The sequence below is a fragment of the Pyxicephalus adspersus genome, chromosome 1 (assembly GCF_032062135.1).
Source record: "Pyxicephalus adspersus chromosome 1, UCB_Pads_2.0, whole genome shotgun sequence".
Lineage (NCBI taxonomy): Eukaryota > Metazoa > Chordata > Amphibia > Anura > Pyxicephalidae > Pyxicephalus > Pyxicephalus adspersus.
This window is the reverse complement of record NC_092858.1, coordinates 40339872-40362820: the sequence shown is the minus strand read 5'-3', so window position 1 is coordinate 40362820 and position 22949 is coordinate 40339872. Positions and strand designations below refer to the sequence as shown.

The following is a 22949-nucleotide window of genomic DNA, read 5'->3' as shown; positions in this document are numbered from 1 at the left end:
AATACTGTCATATGGGGAGACATGACATACAGGCTCTCCGTGTGGCAATCCCCATAGGGGATAAATAAGGGCTGCAGTAAGCGTTATCGAGCAGTACAGAGAAGAGAACATAGCTGTGTGTACATCACTCATTCTACTCTTCATCTTTAATAGAGCACTACATACACTTGGATTTATTTTCACCTGGATCAATAAGACAATCCTCTCTTTTACTGGTTTAGTTGTTGATCATTACAGTATTGTTCCTGTTTTGTATTGTCTATTTCTCACTGATCACTGTTACTTCTCTTTCTTTTAAATAAAGAATATTTAAAAATAAAGTATTGATCTAACAAATTGTACAGCTATAAAACATCCCCCTTGCATATTAATAAACAACTCAGATGAATAGATTCTCTCCCCACCTAAAGCTTTTTTTCTGAATGTTTTTTGCATTGGTACACACATCCCATAGCATTGCCCACCCTCACATCCCTTTTTACCTGTTGGCCCTGAAAATAGACTTCACTAGAATTGGCCTCAAACACTGATATCATGAACTTCAAACAAGTGGTTTAAACTGGAAAAGTACTTTGCCTCTTTCCCATTCCCAAGTTCCTCATTTCTTTTCACATCTGCGGTATAGTTATACTTTTCTGTGGTATCTTGGATTTGCAATGTAAATACCCATATACCTCCATTGTAGCATTTCATTCTCCACTTGTGTCACTGTGTCATCAGCAGAAATCATGGTATTACCTGTGTTCAATCCATGGGACCCTTACTTGACTGTGTTTCATCAATAATTTTATTAATTAAAGAGGAACTAAACTTAAAAGTGCCCAAAACAAAAAAATACATCTACCTTCAATCCCGCAGGGCAGTTCGATTCACCTGAAGGTGTTTTCCATCGGGTCCCACGTCGTCCTGACATCTGCCTACTTTTCTTCCTACATCACCAGACCCAGGCGTGAGATTGGGTGTCGTAGGTTGGAAAAAAAACTTGCTGATCTCACTGCAAATGGATTTTTTCCACCATTGGTTTTTCTGTGGTTGTACACCTCGATGATCCCACTGATTTCCTTGTGACAAGACTGATTATTGATGGGCATATTGTAAATATATATATATATATATATATATATATATATATATATATACACAGTGTTATAAGTCCGCTTTGGAATAAGTCCAAGTTGGTAGAAGTCCTGTTTGGACACTAAAAATTTTGCTTGGTATACAACCTTTGTGCTAGAACTTGTATGGGTCAAAATAAGTCATAACACGGTGTGCTACCCTTATTTACCTCTCTCGAGACAAAGCCACGACTGCCCACGAGCATCAGTACGCCAGTTGCTACCATTCAGCGAACAACCGGTGCTATAACTCTCTGTGAATTACAGAACATCTCCTCGTCCTCCCTTCTCAGCACCATCCTAGTAGGCACTCGACTCTTCTCAGCAAAGTAAAGTGAGGTTAAATTTTCATTTATTCCATCTAATTGCTTTTGTATTTATGTATTTTAATATTAGGCAGTGTTTAAATTATTCTATACAACCCCATTTATGTATAATATGCCAATAACAATAGGATTTTTTTCTCATGGGAACAGATTAATCATTTTCCTTTTATTTCTTATGGGAAAAATTTGTTTGGTATAAGTCCTGTTTGGTAAAAATCCAAGGATCTGGAACAGATTAAGGACTTATACCAAGGTACCACTGTAATTGAAAGGATCAGCAATGTCTCTGGTCATCCTTCTCACCCAATAGGTCTTGAAGATTTTTATTCCTAATAAATTATTTTATTCATAACAGCAACACAGATATGTGTCAAAAACATATGTAAATATAAAAAAAATATCTCAAGGAATGATTTAAAATGATAAATGTACAGGTGATATACAGGTAATGGGCCAAGACAATTTGAAATATAAGAAGGGTATTGGGGGGGGGGGGATAGAAAAGAGGGATATAAAGGTGTGGGACTTTAGTACAGGCAGTAATAACAATACAGACACGATCTGACCTGGTATAAATAGTTTACAGAAAGATACATTAAAATGATAGGTTAAAACAGGGGTTGGGAATAGGAAAAAGGGGCAACACGGGCAGCTTTATGTCATTTGATCATTTAATTTTACATTTACTCTTTTTTCAAGTCTTTATGAGGCTGCAAACACCACATAAGGCTGAAACTACTGAATGTAGATATTTCCATGGAGGACAGATACAGAACGGTCCATTTCAGAAACATTTACATAGATTTCCTGATAACTCTACCACCATTAAGAACTTCTAATAATACATGGTATTAAATGTTTTATTTCCTATATTTTTTACTTTACTTTAATTTGCTTTTATAATATTTGGACAAACTTCTTGGCTTAGGTATATCCTGAGAGGACTTTGAAATTCGCAAATATTTTTGTACATCTGTGTCATCTTGCAGATCAGTTTCAAAGGTCATAGAGTGGATGAAAAAAATAATATGTACACAGTTGGACTTTCACAGACCAGGATGCCGGTGACATGTTTTGCTGTCCAAAATTAAATCTAACAATAGAACTTTCAATGTCCAAAGGTATATTGATAAGTTCCACCTAACCACTACTTCATCTAAAGTGATCATAAAATGCCAGCACAAATCTACCATCTTTCTTAAAAAAATTAAATATGACCCCAAACTCTTTCACTTTATTAGAGTCCTACTCTCTCAATATCTTAAAAAAACCTACAAACCTCACTTTGAAATTCAGGATAGTCAAATAAACGCCCATTTGGTGATATATGAAAGGAAGAAGCTTCACAAAGGCCTATGCGTGTTTTAATACAATATTTAAAGCATTACAATAAGTACAGATGACAGGGAACAATACACTACAGGATATTCCAATATGGGTAGACATAGAACAATAAGTGTGCAACTTAACCAAAGTTAGTACTGGCCAGATAAGGCCCTCCTCTAATATTTTGCTTTCTGAAAATAATGAAGAGCATTAAAGCATATTTAAACCCAGAAACAAAACATAAATCTATTGTCGTTTACTTTATTACTAATATTTATTCCCATGGGAGCAGACATTAATATTAATAATAATAATAATAATATTAATAAACAGTATTTATATAGCTCTGACATATTAAGCAGAGCTGTAAGTTAAATAGGAGTTGCAAATGACAAAACAAATAATGACACAGGAGAAGGAGAGGACCCTGCACCGAAGAGCTTACAATCTAGGAGGTGGGGGAAGTAACATACAATAGGAGGGGGATATGGACTGGTGGGAAGTAGTGAGGATTTAGGAGACAGAAAAAGAAGGGTAGATGAGTTTGAAGAAATGGGTTTTTAGTGCTCTTTTAAAAGAGCAGAAAGTAGGACCAAGCTGAATATGACGAGGAAGACTATTCCAGAGAGTCGGGGGAGCTCTAAAAAAGTCTTGGAGCTGTGTGTATGATGAGGTTGTGAGAGAGGAAGTCATTATTAGGTCACTGGAGGAGCAAAGAGAGCGGCTAGGGGTGTATTTTTGTATCACGACAGATAGGAAAGCAAAGGTTCTGAATTCATAGATTGTCTTTTTGAGGAATAAAAAAAACTAACCATCAAATAGATGGCTGTGGGCGAATGTAAAAAAATGTAAATCCTTGTGTTGCCACACATTCACCATTTGGTAGATCAGCCTAGCAAAGTCTAACACAGTGACAAAATACTTTATTTGTGGGGAACTGTGAGCCATTGGGAAAAAATAGCAATAATAACCAAATTGCCTTTTTCCTGCTAAAGATTTCCTGCGTGTATCTGTACTGCATTTACAGGTGCCACATAGAACAACTGGACCTTATCCAGTCTCACTAAAATGAATGTCATTGGACAGGAATCATCCACTTTCTGCTGTAAGCATTTTAAGGGCCAGTCAACACAAAACTTTTTGGAGTTAAACCACCTAACAGTTTTTTTTATATCTTTTAGGATCTCCAGTGGTGAGGTCTCTGCAATTGAATTCCTGGACCTGTGCACATACCCATGGGTGTTATGAGGACAGCCTCTGTATATTATCCAAAGGAGAATGTAGGGAGAATGTAATGGAAAGAGTAAAAACATTCAAATTGGCAGTACCAGAGTCATATTCTATGGATATTACTGTGGTTCTCAAACGTTCCCATGAAATAAATGAATACAGCAGTTTACCTAACTCACCAGACTTTAGCTTTACTTTGGGATGGGCTGACACTTATTTCATACAAACCAATATTCTTATAAACCAGTCCGCCCATCAGATGTCCTCAGGTGCAATTTTAGCGAATGATTGTCAGTAATTATATGGTTAACATGTGAAACTGCTTGCCAGTCCTTCCCAGGGGAGTAGTCAACATTGCAAGAAAAGATGCGACTGGGAGTGTCTGCACCTTTTCATGAACCAACATATGCAGGTGATACAAGCACACTCCATATATGTTTGTATTATGAATGTACACAGGGCCACTTATAATGTTCAATGGTCAATAAAACCAAAGCATATATGTAAATAGAATAAACTATGTTATATGTCTAAAGAAAAGTGTTTGTATTTGACAACCTTTCCAATTTGTATGTAATTAGTTAAATAGGGCCGATAATAAAGCACAAATTGTTACGCAAGGAGAGACAGGCTCACTAGGGGGCATATGGAGGGGGTGCGAGCCCTGAGTAGGCCCAAGGCACAGAGTCTAAGCCTTAACCAGGTGAGGATGTCGTGCTGCTGGTTATGGCCAGGTTGCGGTCCAAGGTGGGCAAGCACAGTACCAATTCACCAGGCAGAAAGATAGTCAAGGAAAGCTGGGGTCGAGACAGACAGCAGGCAAGGGTGGTCAGGTCACACGCCAGTGGTCAAAATCCAGGGATCCAAGAGACAGACAGCAATGACACAGGGGCCACTGCAGGCACAGAGAACACTGGAGACACTGGAACAGCAGGAGGCACAGGAGAAGCAGGGATAACCACAGGCAGACAAGAACTTAGGAACAGAACAGGGAAGTTGGCTAGGAACCAACAGACTGGACAACGAAGGGTTAACACAGGAGCTGGACACAGGAAACACTGGATTAGGCAGCAGGTGTACAGGTACTAGCTGACAGAACTAGGGAGCTAGGCACTAGTAACTTGATGCACTAACGCAGACTGGAGTCTGCGAGCAAGCTAAATAGCCAGGGCTGGTAAAGGGGCTACTTCCTGATTGGCCAGTGGCATGGACAGAGTTGATAAAGCCTGGAAACAGAGGCACACCCAGCATCAGAACTGCCCACATACGCAGGAGAGAGATGCCTGTGTTTTAGTGAGGAACAGGTAAGTGTGTCATTACCCCCCCCCCCCCCCCTTTAATGGGGCCTCCCCACTTGCCAGGGTCTGGGTTTAAGGGGAAAACAAAGATGAAACCTCTTGGCAAGAAGAGGTGCAGACACATCTGTAGCTGGAACCCGTGATCTCTCCTTGGGACCAAAACCTTTCCATTCAATCAGATACATGAGCTTTTTACAAGAAATTTTTCAATACAAAATTTGATGGACTTCATATTCCAGAGAAGAAGAGGTTCATGGAGTAGCCCAAGGAGAGGGGTGGGAAAAGTGGTTCAGGACCAATGGCTTAAGTAGGGAGACATGGAAAGCATTCGGCAGCTTGAGATGTGGAGGAAGGCGTAACTTATAACAAACTGGGTTAACCTTGGCAGAAATTACATAAGGTCCGATGAAACGTGGCGCAAACTTGAGAGAAGGCACCTTGCAAGGAATATTCCTGGTGGATAGCCAGACTTTGACCCCAGGTTGAAGAAGAGGCGCCTTACAGTGATGCTGATCCGCAAACTTTTTGTAGAGCAGCCGACTGCTCTAGGTGTTCTGATGTTGAGGCCCAAATACAGTTGAAGTCCCTCTGCAGGGCACAGAACCTCAGTGGAGCAGGGTATAGGAGATGGAATGCAAAGATGTTTGCCATAGACAATAAAAAATGTAGACTCCTTAGTTCTGGTGAAAACATGATTGTTGTGAGCAAATTCTGCCCACGGTAGCAGAGTCACCCAGTCATCATGGTGAGCGGATACTAGGGCTCAAAGATATTGCTCCAAGGACTGATTGATTCTCTCCATCTGCCCATTAGTCTGCGGATGATAAGCTGAAGAGAATTCTGCAGAAATATCAAGGGATTTGCAGAAGCCTTTCTAGAAGCGGGAAGTAAACTGCACCCCCCTGATCTGACACAATATTAGTGGGCATACCATGAAGTCAGAAAATATTCCAAATGAAAATTGGCACTAATGCTGCACCCGATGGCAAAGCAGAGAAAGTGGGCCATTTTAGAAAAACAGTCCACGACTACCCAGATAACCGTACAGCCATCAGAGGGAGAGAGATCCGTAATAAAGTCCGTTGATAGATGACACCAGGGTTCTGTGGGAATAGGTAGTGGATGAAGTGGTCCTGCAGGAGCACAGGTGGCAGACTTCGTTTGAGCACAGACAGCAAAGGCCTTGACATAGTCTGTCACATACTTATAAAGATTAGGCCACCAGTACTGTCGAGAAAGAAATGTGAATGTCCTATGCACGCCTGGATGAATAGAAAGTTTGGAACCATATGCCCATCATAACATCCTTCTGCGAAGTTGAGGTGGCACCAAGGTTTTGCCTCGAGGAACAGCGTACTCCTGGATAGAGGTCATAGCTGAGATGCAATCTGGAGAGATGATAAATTCTGGCTCCACAGCAGTCTCGGAGTCCTATGAGTCGAAGGAGCGAGAAAGAGCATCAGCTCTGGAGTTAGCAGAACCAGGTTTGAACGTAATGATAAAATCAAACCGAGAAAAGAATAAAGACCAATGAGCCTGCCGGGGGTTGAGGCAGCGAGCTGATTGCAAGTACTGGAGGTTCTTGTGGTCAGTAAAAATAGTGATCTTGTGAGGGGAACCCTCCAAGAGGTAGCGCCATTCCTCCAGAGCTAGCTTGATGGATAGGAGCTCCCTGTCCCCAATGGAGAAATTTTTTTCTACTAGGGTAAATTTCTAGGCAAGGCACAGGGGCGTCTGGCTCCAGTGGGGGTCTGGAGGAGAATAGCTCCTACTCCGACAGAGGAGGCATCAACCTCAATGGAGAAGGGCTTGGTGACATCTGGCCTAACCAGAGATGGGCCAGAAAGAAAGGCTTCCTTTAAAGAATGAAAGGCCTCAATACCCTCAGAGGGCCAGTTCTTAGGGTCCACATCCTTCCGGGTGAGAGCCATGATTGGAGCTACCAGAGTGAAGAAATTCCTGATAAACTGCCGGTAATACTTTGTAAATCTCAGGAAGCGCTGAGTAGCTTTAAGACCGGAAGGTAGAGACCAGTTGGAAATAGCTGCAACTTTTTCTGGATCCATGGGGAGGGCTTCTTTGGAAACAATGTAACCCGGGAAGGGTACCTGGGGAAGTTCAAAAAGGCACTTCTCTGCCTTCGCAAATAGTCCATTGTCTCTGAGCCAGGACCAAGCAAACATGTTGTCTGTGAGTAGGCAAATCAGGAGAAAAAACCAAGATGTCATCTAAATAGACTACAACACAGACATATAAAAGGTCTTGAAACACCTCATTAACAAAATACTGGAAAACTGCTGGGGCATTGCAGAGACCAAAGGGCATCACAAGGTATCCATAATGCCCATCCCTGGTGTTAAATGCGGTTTTCCATTCATCCCCCTCTTTGATCCGGATTAGATTGTATGTACCTCTGAGGTCTAGTTTGGTAAAGATCTGTGCACCACAGAGACGGGCAAAGAGCTCAAGAATGAGTGGCAGGGGATAGCGGTTCTTTATGGTGACTGCGTCAATCAATTCATGCCCGGAGAGTCCCATCCTTTTTCTGGACAAATAAAAACCCTGCCCCAGCAGGGGAAGAGGACTTACGTATAAACTACCATTGCAGATTTTCTTTGATATAACCACTCATTGCCTGGGTCTCAGGGAGACTTAGGGGGTATACTCAACCTCTTGGAGGTGTGGAGTTAGGAATGAGGTCTATTGCGCAGTCGTAGGACCGATGAGGCGGTAGTTGCTCAGCCTTGTGCTTGGAAAAGACATCCTTGAAATCCATATATTGACTGGGAATAGATGCTGCAACCTTAGTTCATATGTAGACAAGAAGCAAGCTGGTAGGAATAGAAAGTAAAGATATAAACTGGTAATAGTTACTGTACTTTTCCTTAAAATATCCAGTCACAGGTTGGGGTCGGTTTAGGATGCACTAAGCTTAGAAAAAGTGGGTTGACTGATGCTGGCTATCAGTCTGGGAACAGTTGGAGAAAGAAATACCCTTGGAGGAAATCTTTGCTTTGAAGGTAAATATTGCAGCACAAGCTCTTCTTTTGTGTTTTCTTTTAATTGTTTTTTTTTTTTATCTTGTTATTGTTAGCTAGAGTGATACTTTAAGCATAACTATTTTGGATAAAGCATTTAATACATCTGAATTAAATTTGCATTTAGAGTTTAGCTACGATAATGTGTGATAACATCTAGAGGACAGTTGTATCTTTCCTAGAACATTTCCTGCTTCCTATGGAGATGTTAGTTAATTGTATAATGTGCTTTTATATGTTCCACACGCCTACAGTCTATTCCTTTCCTAGTCAATCAAACAGCTCGCTCTCATTAGTGCTGACTGAGGCTAGAGTGAATCATGTTCTTTGAGCCTCTGATGTTAGCATACACCAAATATAGATTCTGCTCAGTGTACTGAAAGGGCCAATGAACAAAAAGGTTTCGTGTGGACTTCTGTGGCATCTTGATGCTAATCCACACATGCAGTGGTTCTTTTTTAGATTTTATAAGCAGCTTACCCCAAATTTAGCCTAATGTTTATACTTAAACATAATTTACATATTTTACATAAAAGGGTAGACAACCCTTTTGTATAAAGTAAAAAAAAAATGTTTTTTTTAAATGCAAAAAAGGGTGAAGCACCTACCCTTTCTGGGGTGATAAAGACTGAATGGAAGCGCCTTCCAGGATACCTACATCATGCATCCCAGTAGACTCTTGGCTGCTCTTTCTGTGCATGTCCCAGATCGAGTATGCGCAGAAGGGGCATTTTCCTATACAGAGGGGAAAGAGGTGCCAATCCCACGCATGCACAGTGAGATTGGCACTCTTTTTTTCCCTTTACAGCAGGCTATGTGAAGATGGCCTCTGTACTGGGGCACGCAAGAGTTCCAGGACAGTGCAGGACCCGGTCGAGGAAAGGTCCAGCGTGATCAAGGGGTCCTAAATTAATTAAAGGTAATTTAAAGGTAAATGCGATTTTTTTATTTTTCGGGCTAGTTCCACTTTAAATGTTTAGTGTTATCCCTGACCTCCCATTCTTTAGATTTTCTTCCCCCGAACCCAAAATGAAACTTTACAACAGTTAGGGGTTAAAATGTTAATAATAAAATAGATCAAGCAAAGTATTCTTGTCCTAAATATGGTGAATGTGCACGATTACCAGTTTGTACTGTACGACTATCACAGAGAACAGTTTGGAGTATAAAGAGGGTTAAGTGTGTTCATGTTAACCTTCTGAGTTCACAGTGGTGTGTACATTTGTTCTGCAGCTTTTATTTATTTTTGGTTTTATTTGGTGAAAAAAGCAAGATAATAGAAACTTTGCACTTTTGGATTCTGATTCCTGCCAGTTTGGAAGAACACTGCTGTCAGACTGGGAGAGGAGAAGGAAGTCCTCCACAGCAGATCCTCTAAAACGGAGTGGTGAATATTTCTATCCAGCTTTTTTGTATTATTCGCCATTATAATAGCTGACTTTTTTTTTGCTAGGGGTGAATTAGTTATGATGTCAACTTAAGTAGGCAGTTGTACATTTAATTGAAGAGCGCCAAATGGCCTATTCCTTCCAAAGAAAACAAAATCTTTTGTTTATTCAGACAGATAGATATCAGATCTTGTCTTTTTGTAGGAGTGTGGTGAAATGCCAACTGTACTGCCAACATTGTTACCATGTCCTAGACTGACACAGGCTTTAGACCATTTGAGTGCTGTAGGAATATTATACAAATCCCATGAAACATCTGCTAAAAAGTATGTTAGATTGAAAAGGATGTGGCATATTCTAACCATTTGCATTAATCTAAAGGAGCTATCTTGAGTACACTTGGCTGCTGAAAAGTAAACTGATATATTTGTTTTGGAAGTTTGCCTCAAAAAATTTTTTTATTTCTAGTAATTTTTTTAGTTTTTAGTATGTGCTAGAAAATGCCCCACCTAAAAGTTCCTACTATTCATTTAAATTTCTATTGGTCAAATATCTACGTTTGAATTCCTAGGTCTTCACACCTATTTTGGTCATTGCTGGATTGTTAATTATTGTATATTAAAGAAAGCAAAGGAGGAATTTGAGCAAATGTGGACAAGAACACAAAACTCCCATGTGAAAAGGAACAGAAATAGAAACTATATGCTAGGAAAACCCACTTTTAGAATAAGCAATACATTTAGGAAGCCTGGGGTTAATTCAACACACTCCTCTCCAATTATAACTAAAATATTGCTTTTGGTTTGACAAACCCAATAAGCCTGGTACTTTACTGTATATGTCACCTTACCTACAAACATAAAAAAGAAAAAATGCAAAAATATCTGCACAAAATTTGTTTGTAGGCTAGGTGATTGATTTTGCAAAGTAATTTTGGTTAACTTGGATTCACACCAAAATAACCAAGGGAAAATCTAACTAAAGCTGAAACACTCACTGTTGCTCGACACCTTCTAAAGCAGTTTTCTTGAAAAACAGTCTAATTTTTTTTTTTTGTTAGGTTTTTGTTTAACAGTAGGTAATTTTGTTAAGTGTTTTTGTATATGTGTGATTTTTTCACTTTATGGTAGAAAGAGGTAGTTGTCTGCACAATAACAGGTCTAGGGTAGTTTGATGGAGCTTTCATAACACTTCAAAGTAATTTATACTCCATTATGTGGCTTCAATTGATGTGGTGGAGACAAAATCCAAAGGAAGTTCATTTTTACTATTCAAGACCCTATTAGCATTATAATTATATAAACAGCAGGCAAAAAAATGAACAATTAAAAGCCACATTATACAAATAATGGGAAGGGAATGTGTCTTTTATAGCTTATTGCACCCTTAAAAACAACTACCGTACAAAACCATTGTTTTACCTCCTGTATTGACCAAACTGGCTACATTAAAAAAAACTCCCATTTTGTGCCAAAATGTCTAATGCCATCATTTAAAAATAACCCTTTTATTGTTTAAGTTGTGATTGGAGTAATAAGGCATTCTTTTGGTCAATCAGATGAAGAAAATTAGACTTATTAAACTTGCATGTGATTAGCATAAACATTATTTTTTATTCATTTCCTTCACCATCTCTAACTACTACTGTTTAGACTGATTTTCTTCTGCTATCTACTATCATTGGATGATAATTTTAATGCTTTTGTATACCATTACTTGTCAAGTACTGCTAACATTTCAGATCTACATACACTTCTAATAAAAATAGCAAAACAGACCTTTCCACTAAATATTTTATTACTTCTTGGTGATGTATCACAAGTGTTAGGTTTAGCAGGTATAGAAGTTTATTAGGATAGCTGCTAAGGTTTAAATTCAGGTAAGACAACAATAATGCACTTTTATGCATTTCCTTAATTTTTCTATACCAGACAAATATGCAGAACGCAAACTTTGCATGGAAATTAGCATGGCATGGCTTCAGTGCAAGGAAATTGCAAGAACTGTGAAGAACTTCCTTGGGCTCCAGGAGAAAAAATAAGCAGCAGATGTGACAAAACCGTGCTTACAGTGGTGGTGGTGGTAATTAAAATTAGTGCCTACTCAGTGTTCACACAGTTCTTGCACCCACAAACTGAGCCACAAGCAATTGTTAAAGTTAACACAGAGATACAGGTACCAGTAACAGTATTGCAGAGTATAAATTACAGATCTTTATAAACAGAAGAATTCTACAGAGATTGGCCGAATCTGTAAAACAAAATAAAAACAGCAGCTGTGTACAACAAGAATCTGTACAAACCAACATTATCCAAAGCAATATACTGCAGGGAAATCTACACATGATTGAATACAAACCATGTGAGAGCCACATATTACTGTGCACTAGTGGTTTAGGTATTTTTATTCAGGATATGCTAGTAGAAGTCTGTACAAATCTGTGTTAGAAAAAGCCATTTGTAAATTATGTCAAAGCTGCAGAGTTTCTGTTTTTTTTTTTTACTTTTTATTGAAGGATGTTTCAATAAATACCAATTAAAACAGAACAACAAACAGGGTTATAACAAATAAATTGTCACAAAATATACAAATGTGTGGAAAAATATACATGGAATAAGTAAAAAAAAAAGACAGGCATATGAAAGTATACTTATATAATATGTAAGGAGGAAAAAATAGTTACACAATCTCATTGACATTATCAGAAAGTTTTCATTCACATATCATCCATGACCACAGGGGGTAATTTTCTGACATGCGCAAAGCATACCAGGAGGTATGTTCAAAGGTAGACATAATCTGACATTTTATTGAAGGAGACTGGGTCTCTCTATAGGATTCCCCTATTTCAAAATTTCCCCACCCTAGTTTCCTTATCCAGAGATGCCTCAATCCACGCCATTCTGAAAACATATCCCAATTTTTCCTGAAAAAGCCAAAGTGTTGGTGGATTTGGGCCTAGCCATTTATGTAGCATTGCTTTTTTGGCCACTAAGGAGAGGATAGCCAATAAACTGTGGCTGCCCCTAGTAATCTCTGCACCTTGTAAATGATAGGTACCTACAATAGCCCATTCTGGGGTCAGTGGCAGTTCCAAAAAGCATGGTATAGGTCTGCCCAATCCTGTGCACACTTAAAACAGTTAGAGGTAGGGGCATAGCCCATCAAATTTGCACGCTGTGGGGAGATATACACCCCATGGTAGATTCTGAGCGTCATTTCCCTGTAAATCAAGAATGCAACAAGGATATCATCTGCTGATTTACTTGGGAAATGATCAGACAATTTACCCAAACCCATTTTTCTGGTGGAGTAATCTGAAACTAATCTAATCGTCCTATAATTTTCAGTGATTGCTTTTCTAGAGGGATTGCCTCTTAACTGCAAACTATCCAGAGGATTCTTCCAGTCCCCAGCGGATAGGGAATTCAATACCTTCAAAGTGTATGACTGTAATTGCATGAAAACATAGACTGCTGACCTCACAAAGGGAAATTCAGCCACCACCTCCCCAAACCGGAGGGGTCGTTTAGCACTCCCATCCACCAATGAGTTTGGCCATTAGAGTGTGAAAAGTAGGCCATTTCTGCAACAAGGAGAACTGTGATAAATGTGAGAGATCCAAATTGCCCCAATTTGGTAAAAAAAAAGAGAGGAGTGACTATTCAGATGATGTTTACTCCTAATCCTATGCCACACTGCCCAACATAATAGCAATATCGGGGTTTCACGTGACTTCCTCAGGAAGTAATTCCCTATGAATGTGTAAAACATATTTTAGATTAGTATTTGGTATAAATTGTTGGTCCAAGGTAGAGTCAGTGTAAATACAAGTATTATGTAACCAATCTTTAATGTATCGTAGGATGAAAGCAGCATTATATAACTCAATGTCTGGAAAATTTACTCATCGGTTTCTGGTCAATTGTTGCAACACACAGAGACTCAATCTACCACATTTACCTCCCATTATGAATTCAGAGAATAATTTATAAAATGTTTTAAGGTCCATTGTTTTAATTACTAAAGGTAAAGATTGAAGGATATATAGAAGTTTGGGGAAAAAAATCATTTTTTATCAAATTAATCCTCCCTAGATAGGAGAGCTCAAGTTTTGACTAGTTGTACAGTTGTTCACTAAGAGCTCTAAAAATCGGTTCAATATTCTGAGAGTAAAATTTGTAAGGATTTTTAGTAATTTGTACTCCTAGGTACTGTATTTGTTCTTTACACCGTATAAATGGATAATCTCTACCCCATACAGGCCTCACAAACTTTGTCAAATATAAAGCTTTAGATTTATCAAGATTATTCTTATAGCCGTCAGGCTGTGTCACAGGTTAGATATGTGTAACAGCAGATCATCAGCAAAAGCAATGATATTAAGAGTATGTGAACTCACTAAAAAACCTTTAAATTCAGGCAAATCTTCCAAAAATCTAAGAAGAGGGACCTAGGCCAAATTAAATAGAATTGGGGAGAAGGGGCAACCTTGTCTAGTTTTTCTGGAGAGAATTATGGGTTGCCATAAATCCCCATTATTATATAATTTGGAGGATCGATTGTGATATATATATTGGATATAGGAGGAAAACACATTCCAAAAGAACTGTGAGATAATATTATGTTGAGCTTGAATGCTTTTTCTGCATCCAAACTTAACAGCATGGATTTGGAGTTATGTGACTTGGTAGACTGTACAGTAGCTGCAGTAGCCGCCCGAATTACAGTTGTTGAATGCTTATTACAAACAAATCCCAGCTGATGTTTAGATAACATAGTGGGTAAAAACATCTGCAGCCTGTTAGAATTCAGTTTTAAGGAGTGTTGCACATGCAGGAGTATGTCATGTACTGTGCTTTGTGCAGAGTGCAGTGGTCAGTAATGTACAGAATACAGGGTGTGTAATGCACAAAATACATATTTTGCTCAGGGGTACAAAATAGAGTGCTGGAGTCAAGAAACTTAACACAAGTTTGCAGGAGTCACAAGTGCATATTGCATGGAGTAGGAGAGTGATGAGAGCATTAACAACACATAGAGCAGGGGTTATGGGAAAAAACACTTAAGGGTCTATTTATAAATGTTTTCATCATCATTTACCCAGTTCACATGTACACAAATGTATAGATTTTTGCATTGGATTCAAATGAAAATGTATGATACATACAACTGTATCAGCAAACATTAACAATCAACAAGCCTTTATACATGATGTACTGCTATACAACGGGGAGCAACTAACTGAAAGGACTGGCAGAAACAGAATGGGAACAGGACAAGGGCTGGAATGCAAAGATCGAGTGGCACCAGCAGGGTCACACATACAATGGAATTTGTGGGACATGTATAGGTCTTCTGAGGATGAGGCACAGGTGAAGGACAGTGTAAAGTTTGGCTGGCAACCAGCAATAAATACCAAATGTTCCACGAATATTTAGTAAATAGAACTGGAGGATTTCGGTCGATGAATCACTGACAGGTTCTAGTGGATTTGGTCATTTAGTAAAATTTATGAAACAGAACTCATTATACAGCTGGAGCTGGCAGTAATGGTAGAAATTCTTCCTTACCCTGCAAAGCTGATGATTAGCTAAAAAAGAATGATAAAAAGCACTTTTTACTGTTTTTGTTCATGTGCTTGTTCAGCTCACTGAAAATACTACAAAGGTTGCAATGAATTAGGTAAGGTTTATGGCAAAACGCCTGCCTAATAACAAATTTTAAAATGTAGATGCTAAATTCTATTTAACCCTTAACCCATACCCTTTTTTATTTTTGTTTTTACTATATACCTATTACTCCTTCCAATGATGAAGATGCACATTTCTGGGGGTCTGTTTTAAGGAAGTCTTCAAGTATCCAATGGGCTCCCCAACCACAGACCCCTACAACACTGGGGTCACGTTGCAGGGATGATGTCTCCTTCCCTAGCTATGAGAACACCCACCCATGGAGGCTTTATATTCAAGGTTTTCTTTCCTTTTCTAGCTAACCATTTACCAGAGGGCCCTGTATAAGCAGGAAGTGGGGGGCCCACAAAATTGCTTTCCCCTTCCTTTTCCTGGTCAGCTGTGTTTCTGAGAAAAGGTCTGGTTTATTTTGGGGGGAACCCCTTCAGTTTTTTTTATTTCAATTTTGTTTGTAAAAAAACACCATATCCTTAAAACATCTGATCATACGTTATAAATATTTAATTCCCTTATTTTTTTGTGAAGCTGCAACTGTCTCCGCAGCCCAGTGCATATCATCACATTTAATGGAATGTTTCGGATTGACTTTATTGTAAACGGAAGCATAGGGATGCAAGTGAATGAAATTCTGATGCCAGTCCTCCTGAACAAAGAAAAAGAAACTGATTTTCATTATATAAATCTTCTGCACAATGGCAAAGTTTTATACTGAACTACTGAACAATCTGAAAAATATACATAGCACACTAAGATATAAGTAATTAGAAAATATTTGTGTTTTATGTTTTAAGTTCAGCTTTATACCTTCTATTAGAAGTACAGAATTAAAATTAGCAAGCGGTAGAATGTTCTTTTTGTTGGGGAATAAAGGAAAAGTTTTTATGTGCTGTAGGGGAGAGGATTTGGACAAGAAAATGGACAAGCACAGGTGCTTTAAAAGCTTACTCACACCAATGTGCTGTAGGGAAACACATTACCACAACACATTAAAGCTGTACAGTAAACAGATATATAAGACACAAATTAATGCAGTTCTGTTCATACATTGAACTTGTTACCAGGCCTTTGCACAACAGTAGTGGGAAAATGAAGGATAAATGAGTAGAAGATGAGACGTCATCAGTCTTCTGCTGTTATTTCACTATTCAATCAGTAGATTGGTGTTAAATAAAACATAGCATTGTATTGTATGTGGGCAATCCTAATTGATATATTAATCAAATATTGATCATACAGTAAGCATGGTAATTGTTTTCTGTTATGAGTAGTAGGAAGCATTACCTACCAACCATCAAGCACTGGCAATGCTTTCTGACATCTCTGATAGCAGCACTTTTCTTATGGTTGTTAACAGCAGGGAGCACTCCCATTGCCTAGTGGTTTTGGAGAACCTCAATATCAGCTGTGCGGCTCAATGGATTCATGGAGACAATCCAGGTAAACTTTACATATCCGGAAGATATCAGTTATGCACATTGTTGTGCAGACACATTTAAAGTATTCAATGGGAAACCGGAATGTTGCAATCTCATGCTAGCTGAGATGTTTTATATTTGTTTACTTCAATTTTGTTTGACTTTTTCTTCCCTGCAGATAACATCATGACAGTTGGAATCATTTTGCTTCTCTTGCTGGTCGCTTTGCAGGCATCACTGGTAGAACTGTCTTGCTCATCATGCAGAGCTTTTACCCAGAGCATGGAGGCCCAAGCTGAAAAAGAAATGCTCCTGGAGATAGCCAAACAGAACATCCTAAAAAAACTTCACTTGCATCATCGGCCAAACATCTCACACACAGTCTCCAAGGACAATCTAGAACAGGCTCTGCAACGGCTGAAAATTAACTTAGATAAAGACCTGTCCGATGATCTACAAGCAGAAAATGATGTAGATGTCAGAGAAGCAGACCACCATCAAAGCTTTGAAATGATCAGCTTTGCCGGAATAGGTATGAGGACTAATATGTGACTCTACATTACACATTGTCAGTGCCTAGCAATCATTTTTAACTAAATGATCCTCCCAAGAGCTACAAGGCTGCAGCCAGAAAAGCCTGACATTACATAATAAATGTTACTTTTTGCTTTGCATCACGTAATAAAAGCTAATACCAACTGACCTACTCCCAATACCAATAAGAGTGACCACCATTTAGAAATGTCAATGAGAATGTGACCACAACTTGTGTACAACAATGGCTGTCTGTTACCTTGGCTCAGCCGTGTGTAAATTGTGAAGTATTATCTAGCATACCATAATAATGAGCTTCATTACTGAAGCTTAATTCTAGGTAGGTGCAATACCTAATAATATGAAATATTTGTTCTTGAAAACTCATTTCACCTTTTCATACAGTACTAGTTAGATTAGTCCTGTTAGTAGCATTTTGTATTTATTTCCCAACTGGACTTACAGGAGAGAGCAGATGAGTGGCCTCCAAAGTAAGTAGTGTCCCTTCATAGGTAATACTGCAAGCTGTTATAGGTTGATTACAAAATCTCATTGGAGAAAGTATAGTCACTGACCAAGCTGCAATGGGCCTGATTTATTAAACTCTCCAAAAGTGGAGAAGGTAGACTATCATGGAAGAACCTGGAGCAAACCTGTAATTAATCTCATCCAGGACTGAAAACATTTGCAAAATACCTGCAAATAATTTTTATAAAAATCCTCTCCAGGTTTGCTGCATCACAATGGTTTTCCCATGAAGGTTTATCTCCTCCAGTCTTAGAGAGATTCAATAAATTAGGCCCAATGCGTCAGGGGTGCCGGAATTACATAACTGCATATGTTTTGGTAAGTCAAGCAATCCACATATATGTATTTTCAATCGGTATGAACTTTTTTAATGCTATGATGGTATTACCATTTGCCTTGGAGTATATTGACATTGTAAATGTATTTAGCCTTGATCTGCATTTATATGATCACTGTATCTGTGAATCCTAATTTTATTTCTGCAGTTTACAGAAATAGAGTAATGTATTCCCTATACTATGAGTTGAATCTTTTACAGATAACTTTCAGGAAGTTCCATTTATTCTTCACTTCCGTCTTTCCGCTGACAAAGACAAGCATGTAGAGATATATCAGGCATACTTGTGGCTCCATCTGAAAGCAACGTTTCGTCAGAATCTGACCATATCAGTGTCTAGCAAACACCAGCCGGGCGACCAGTCAGAGGAGGGAGACACAATCAATGTTAAAGTTAATAAAGGAGGTTGGTTCAAAGTGTATCTGCCCATGCTCACAGGAAAAGTTGTATCTGTGGGAGAAGAAAATATCTACTTGGAATTGAAGTGTCGGAACTGCCAGAATTTACTCATGATGGATAACATTGTTCATAGTCGTCGCCCATTCCTGGCCCTGAAAGTGCGCAATAAACAGGAAGAATCTCGAACTCGAAGACATGTGACCGAATGTACCAGCGACATTGATATTTGTTGTCGAAGGAGGTTCTATATTTCCTTCAAAGATATAGGCTGGAGTGACTGGATCATTAGCCCAAAGGGGTATAATATGGACCTTTGTGAAGGCAAGTGCCCCATCCACTTGGCCAGATCACCAGGCATCTCAGCATCTAGTCATACTGCTGTCTTTAGCCTCATAAAGGCGAACAACATATATTCCAATGTCAGCCTTTGCTGTGTACCAACAAAGAGAAGAAGTCTATCTATTCTTTACTTTGATGTAAACAACACTATTGTTAAGGCAGATGTTCCTGATATGATAGTGGAAAACTGTGGTTGTACCTAATGAATGCTTTTACTTCTTCCACAGAACTTGCCATTCACACTTTTCAAATATCACCCTGCATGCTAAATTTACTTCTTCCCAACTGTACTTGGTAGGGGCAGCTCAAATCCAGTTTTGTATCTGAATTATTAAAAAAAAACAAAAAAAAAAAAAAAAAAAACATTATCTGAACCATGCATCCTCCGTTCTAATAAATTACTGGCATTAAAGTGGCATTAAAGTGGAACTGCACTATTACACAAATATTATTTTTGTATTCCACTAAAAGTACACAGTGTTGGATTATTATTATTATTTTGTCCTTCTTTTGTCCAAGTATTCTCTTGCTGGTCTGTGCACCTTCTACAGACTCTTTATTGGATAAACCTGCCTTTTAGCAGCAGATAAGCATCGCAGTTTTACTGTGCAGACAACAGCGCAATCTGCCAGTACAATGAGCCTGATTTATTCAAGTTTTCCAAGGCTGGAGACCATACATTTTCATTGGGGAAGCTGGGTGATCCAGTAAACCTGGAATGTGTGTTGGCATGGGTGTATGTAAACATACTCAATAGTAAAAAAATAGGTGGCAAAATTTCAGCTAAATGATTATTGTGTCACTAAAGCTGATGCAAGAAAACCTTTTGCTGTTCTAAAAAAAATATGTGTTTCATTAGATCCTACCCAGTTAGTGTTTTATTAGATTAGACTACCCATCGTTAATCCTTTGAAGAGAACTGTATATTCTAAATGCCTGTGGCTACAGTTCATGCTCCATTCAAAATGTCTTCATTTCTAGCTACCTCATTGTGCTGTGTGACCACCCACATACATATTATGTAATGCAAGAAATCATGAGACCGGCGTTTTGTTATAGGCAGGAAGCTGACATCACAGCCTTTCTGCTGCCCTCCACTGTTCAGCCAGAAATAATAGGAACCGCAATTGACTGTAAAACAAACACAGTAGAAAAAATTTGTAACAAATAAATTTGTTTGTAACATTTGTAACAAATAAATTTGTAACAAATAAAATTTGTAATAAAATTTTTTATATATATATATATATATATATATATATATATATATATTATATTATTATATATATATATATATATATATATATATATATTATATTATAATATATATATATATTATATATATTATTATATTATTTTATATAATACTATATAATATTATATAATAATATATATTAATATTATATAATACATATTTAATAATATATATATTAGCTATAAAGGATTGAGGCTGCAACTTTAGATCTCCTAAAAGCATTTTTATCTTCTGAAAGTAAGTGTCTATAGATACACTGTACTTGTATGATTTATTTTATAATTTAACAATGTGAGTGATGACCACTACTTATATTATTGCATGTGCCACATCCCCGATAATATTAAATATAGGATTTAGAGGAAAGCATGTGATTTTTTGGGACTTTTGAGGCACCAAATTCTTAATATTTAGTACGTCAAACAAACCTTATTACTACAACAATAAAAAAAATGTTGTATATATATCATTAATTCAGACTATTTTATTAAATTTAAATTACATCAAATATATTGTAGTACATTTACAGTTACACATATAAGAGTCCACATGGGTTCACGGTTTCCCCATCTTTTTCAGATACCCGATGACTGCAGAGGAGCAATAGGATAGATCTCAGTTCGACTGATCACATTAAAAACCTTTCAACATCACACTGACAAAAAACATTAACCAATCAAATATCCAAAAGCAGCAAAAAAGCCCCACAAGACTTTTACTCTCTCATATATAACATCAAGTGTCAGTCACTCATACCTCAATATAACCCCCTCTCTCAAATACCTAATTATCATAATGCTGCCATTCACTTTATATCCAACAATATCCTCCATATATAACATGATTTACTGATATGATTTTCACAGATGCAAAAAATACCTACAGGTAAACTCACATATTGCCAGTTACTAATCTCCACATGTATCCATTTAAACATCAATAAAATCCACCATTTGCAAAAAAGTTAGTTCCCATTGTATCCAGTTCCCATAGTTCCCATAATATTCATAATATCCATTCCTGCCTTCATTTCCCATATTTCATTTAGAACTGCAGCATTTCCTTCCACAGTAATCACACCAAGCTGAGATCCATCCCAGCTACTTACCTCTTAATCATCTGATCCTGAATGCCCCAGCATACATACACACACAATGGCTAACATAGCCAAAGTGTAACCTGCATGGAGGAGTTTTGCGCCCCACTGGGTGCAGAAACCATATAACTCCATGTCCATGTGAAAGTATGTCAAAGTATAGCACTTCGGGATTTGCAATCTAATTCAGAGATTCTAATCAAACCCTCGGACAATGGCGGAAACTTGGTGGAGATGGACATTTCTCAGTTCAAGCATATGGACAAGGGAGAACAGAAAGAATAATTGATAAGAACACATATGATTTCATGAATGTTAAATACCCTAAAATGCCAACCTTTTATGCGCTACCCAAAGTTCATATGAGGTTGTTAAATCCACCTGGGCATCCAATAATCTATGGAATAGAGAACATAATAACCAATGTGAGTCACTGTGTTGACAGATTATTAAGATCTTTTGAATATAGCTTACCCTCTTATTTGAAGGATACACCTCAGTTACTTAGAATTATTGATCAACTTACAATACCAGAAGAGACTTTATTAGTGGGAACTGATATAAAAGCTTTAAACTCAAGTATACCCAATCAAAAAGGGATAGAAGTGGTTAAACAATTTCTTAAAGAAACAGCATTTAGGAAAACAGCATGGATTCGTGTTGTATTTGCTGTGTTATATATTTACCAAAAATCTTTTTGTTTTTGACAATAAAACCTACCTCCAGGTACAGGGGATGGCTATGGGGACTTGTTGTGCCCCTACATATGCCAACCTGTGCCTTGGAGGGTGGGAAAAAAGATTTTCAGTGATGATGCATTGTTGGTCTACCTCCGCCATATCTTGTTATGGGGGAGGTATATTTGCACCTCAGCACCCACCTTTACCACGTCTACTGCTCATGTCTGTACCACATGTCCCACAATAACATCTTCACCCCTTATCAACAACAACTACTTACCTCAGCGCCTTCTCTTCAGTTCATCTGCTCTATGCCAGGAACTGTCAATATCATAGCGCTACCTGTACACATCAGTATCCTGCCATGTTCTATCTAAACTTACACAAAGAAAATTTTTTGCCCAAAAGATTTTAAGCTTGAAAGATGGCTTGATATAGGGGTAGGTAATAAGGTGTGGAAAACAACAGGTTTATTTTGAATCACGCTGCCAAGCAACATGTACTTACCTTTTCATTCGTTTCAGGTGTTTGAAGCAAATAAAAATAAACCTCAAACCCATCTAATGGGAGCTTACACAGGGCTGAAGTCTGACAATCACAAGTACTGTCACATGAAAGAATGGGTCTTTACACAGAAGTAACAGGTATATACTTTGCCTCAGACAACTAAACATCAATGATTATACTGTTGTTAGAGGGGGCATTTATTGTAAATGGGGCATTAAAAAGTTAAGGTTAACTTCTAATAGCAAGCAAGTGAAAAAGTGAATACAACTCTGTATATAAGCAAATTTGTGAATGGAATTTCTTTTTTAGTAAAATAGAATTGGCTAAATGCACTTCATCTCATCCCTTGGTAAATTCCTCCCTGGATTCCGCTAGTAGAAGGGTCAATCATGTGACACCCAAAGTAGGAAGAATATTAGATGCCAAGCCCCATGTCCCAACATCC

The 22949-nt window shown here is 38.1% G+C and overlaps 1 protein-coding gene across 2 annotated transcripts; it reads left to right on the top strand.

The window, feature by feature from the left end:
- The first annotated feature begins 9586 nt into the window (after positions 1-9586).
- LOC140328184 (inhibin beta C chain-like) lies at positions 9587-19457 on the top strand. Of its 2 annotated transcripts, XM_072407587.1 has the most exons (4): positions 9643-9720; positions 16769-16851; positions 17008-17361; positions 18430-19457. In XM_072407587.1, the coding sequence occupies exons 3-4, from the start codon at positions 17016-17018 to the stop codon at positions 19167-19169; spliced, it is 1086 nt and encodes a 361-aa protein (XP_072263688.1). In that variant the 5' UTR covers positions 9643-9720; positions 16769-16851; positions 17008-17015; the 3' UTR covers positions 19170-19457. The 2 variants fall into 2 exon arrangements, with proteins under 2 accessions (XP_072263675.1, XP_072263688.1); XM_072407574.1 differs by lacking the exon at positions 16769-16851 and having other exon boundaries at positions 9587-9720.
- Positions 19458-22949: the final 3492 nt, after the last annotated feature.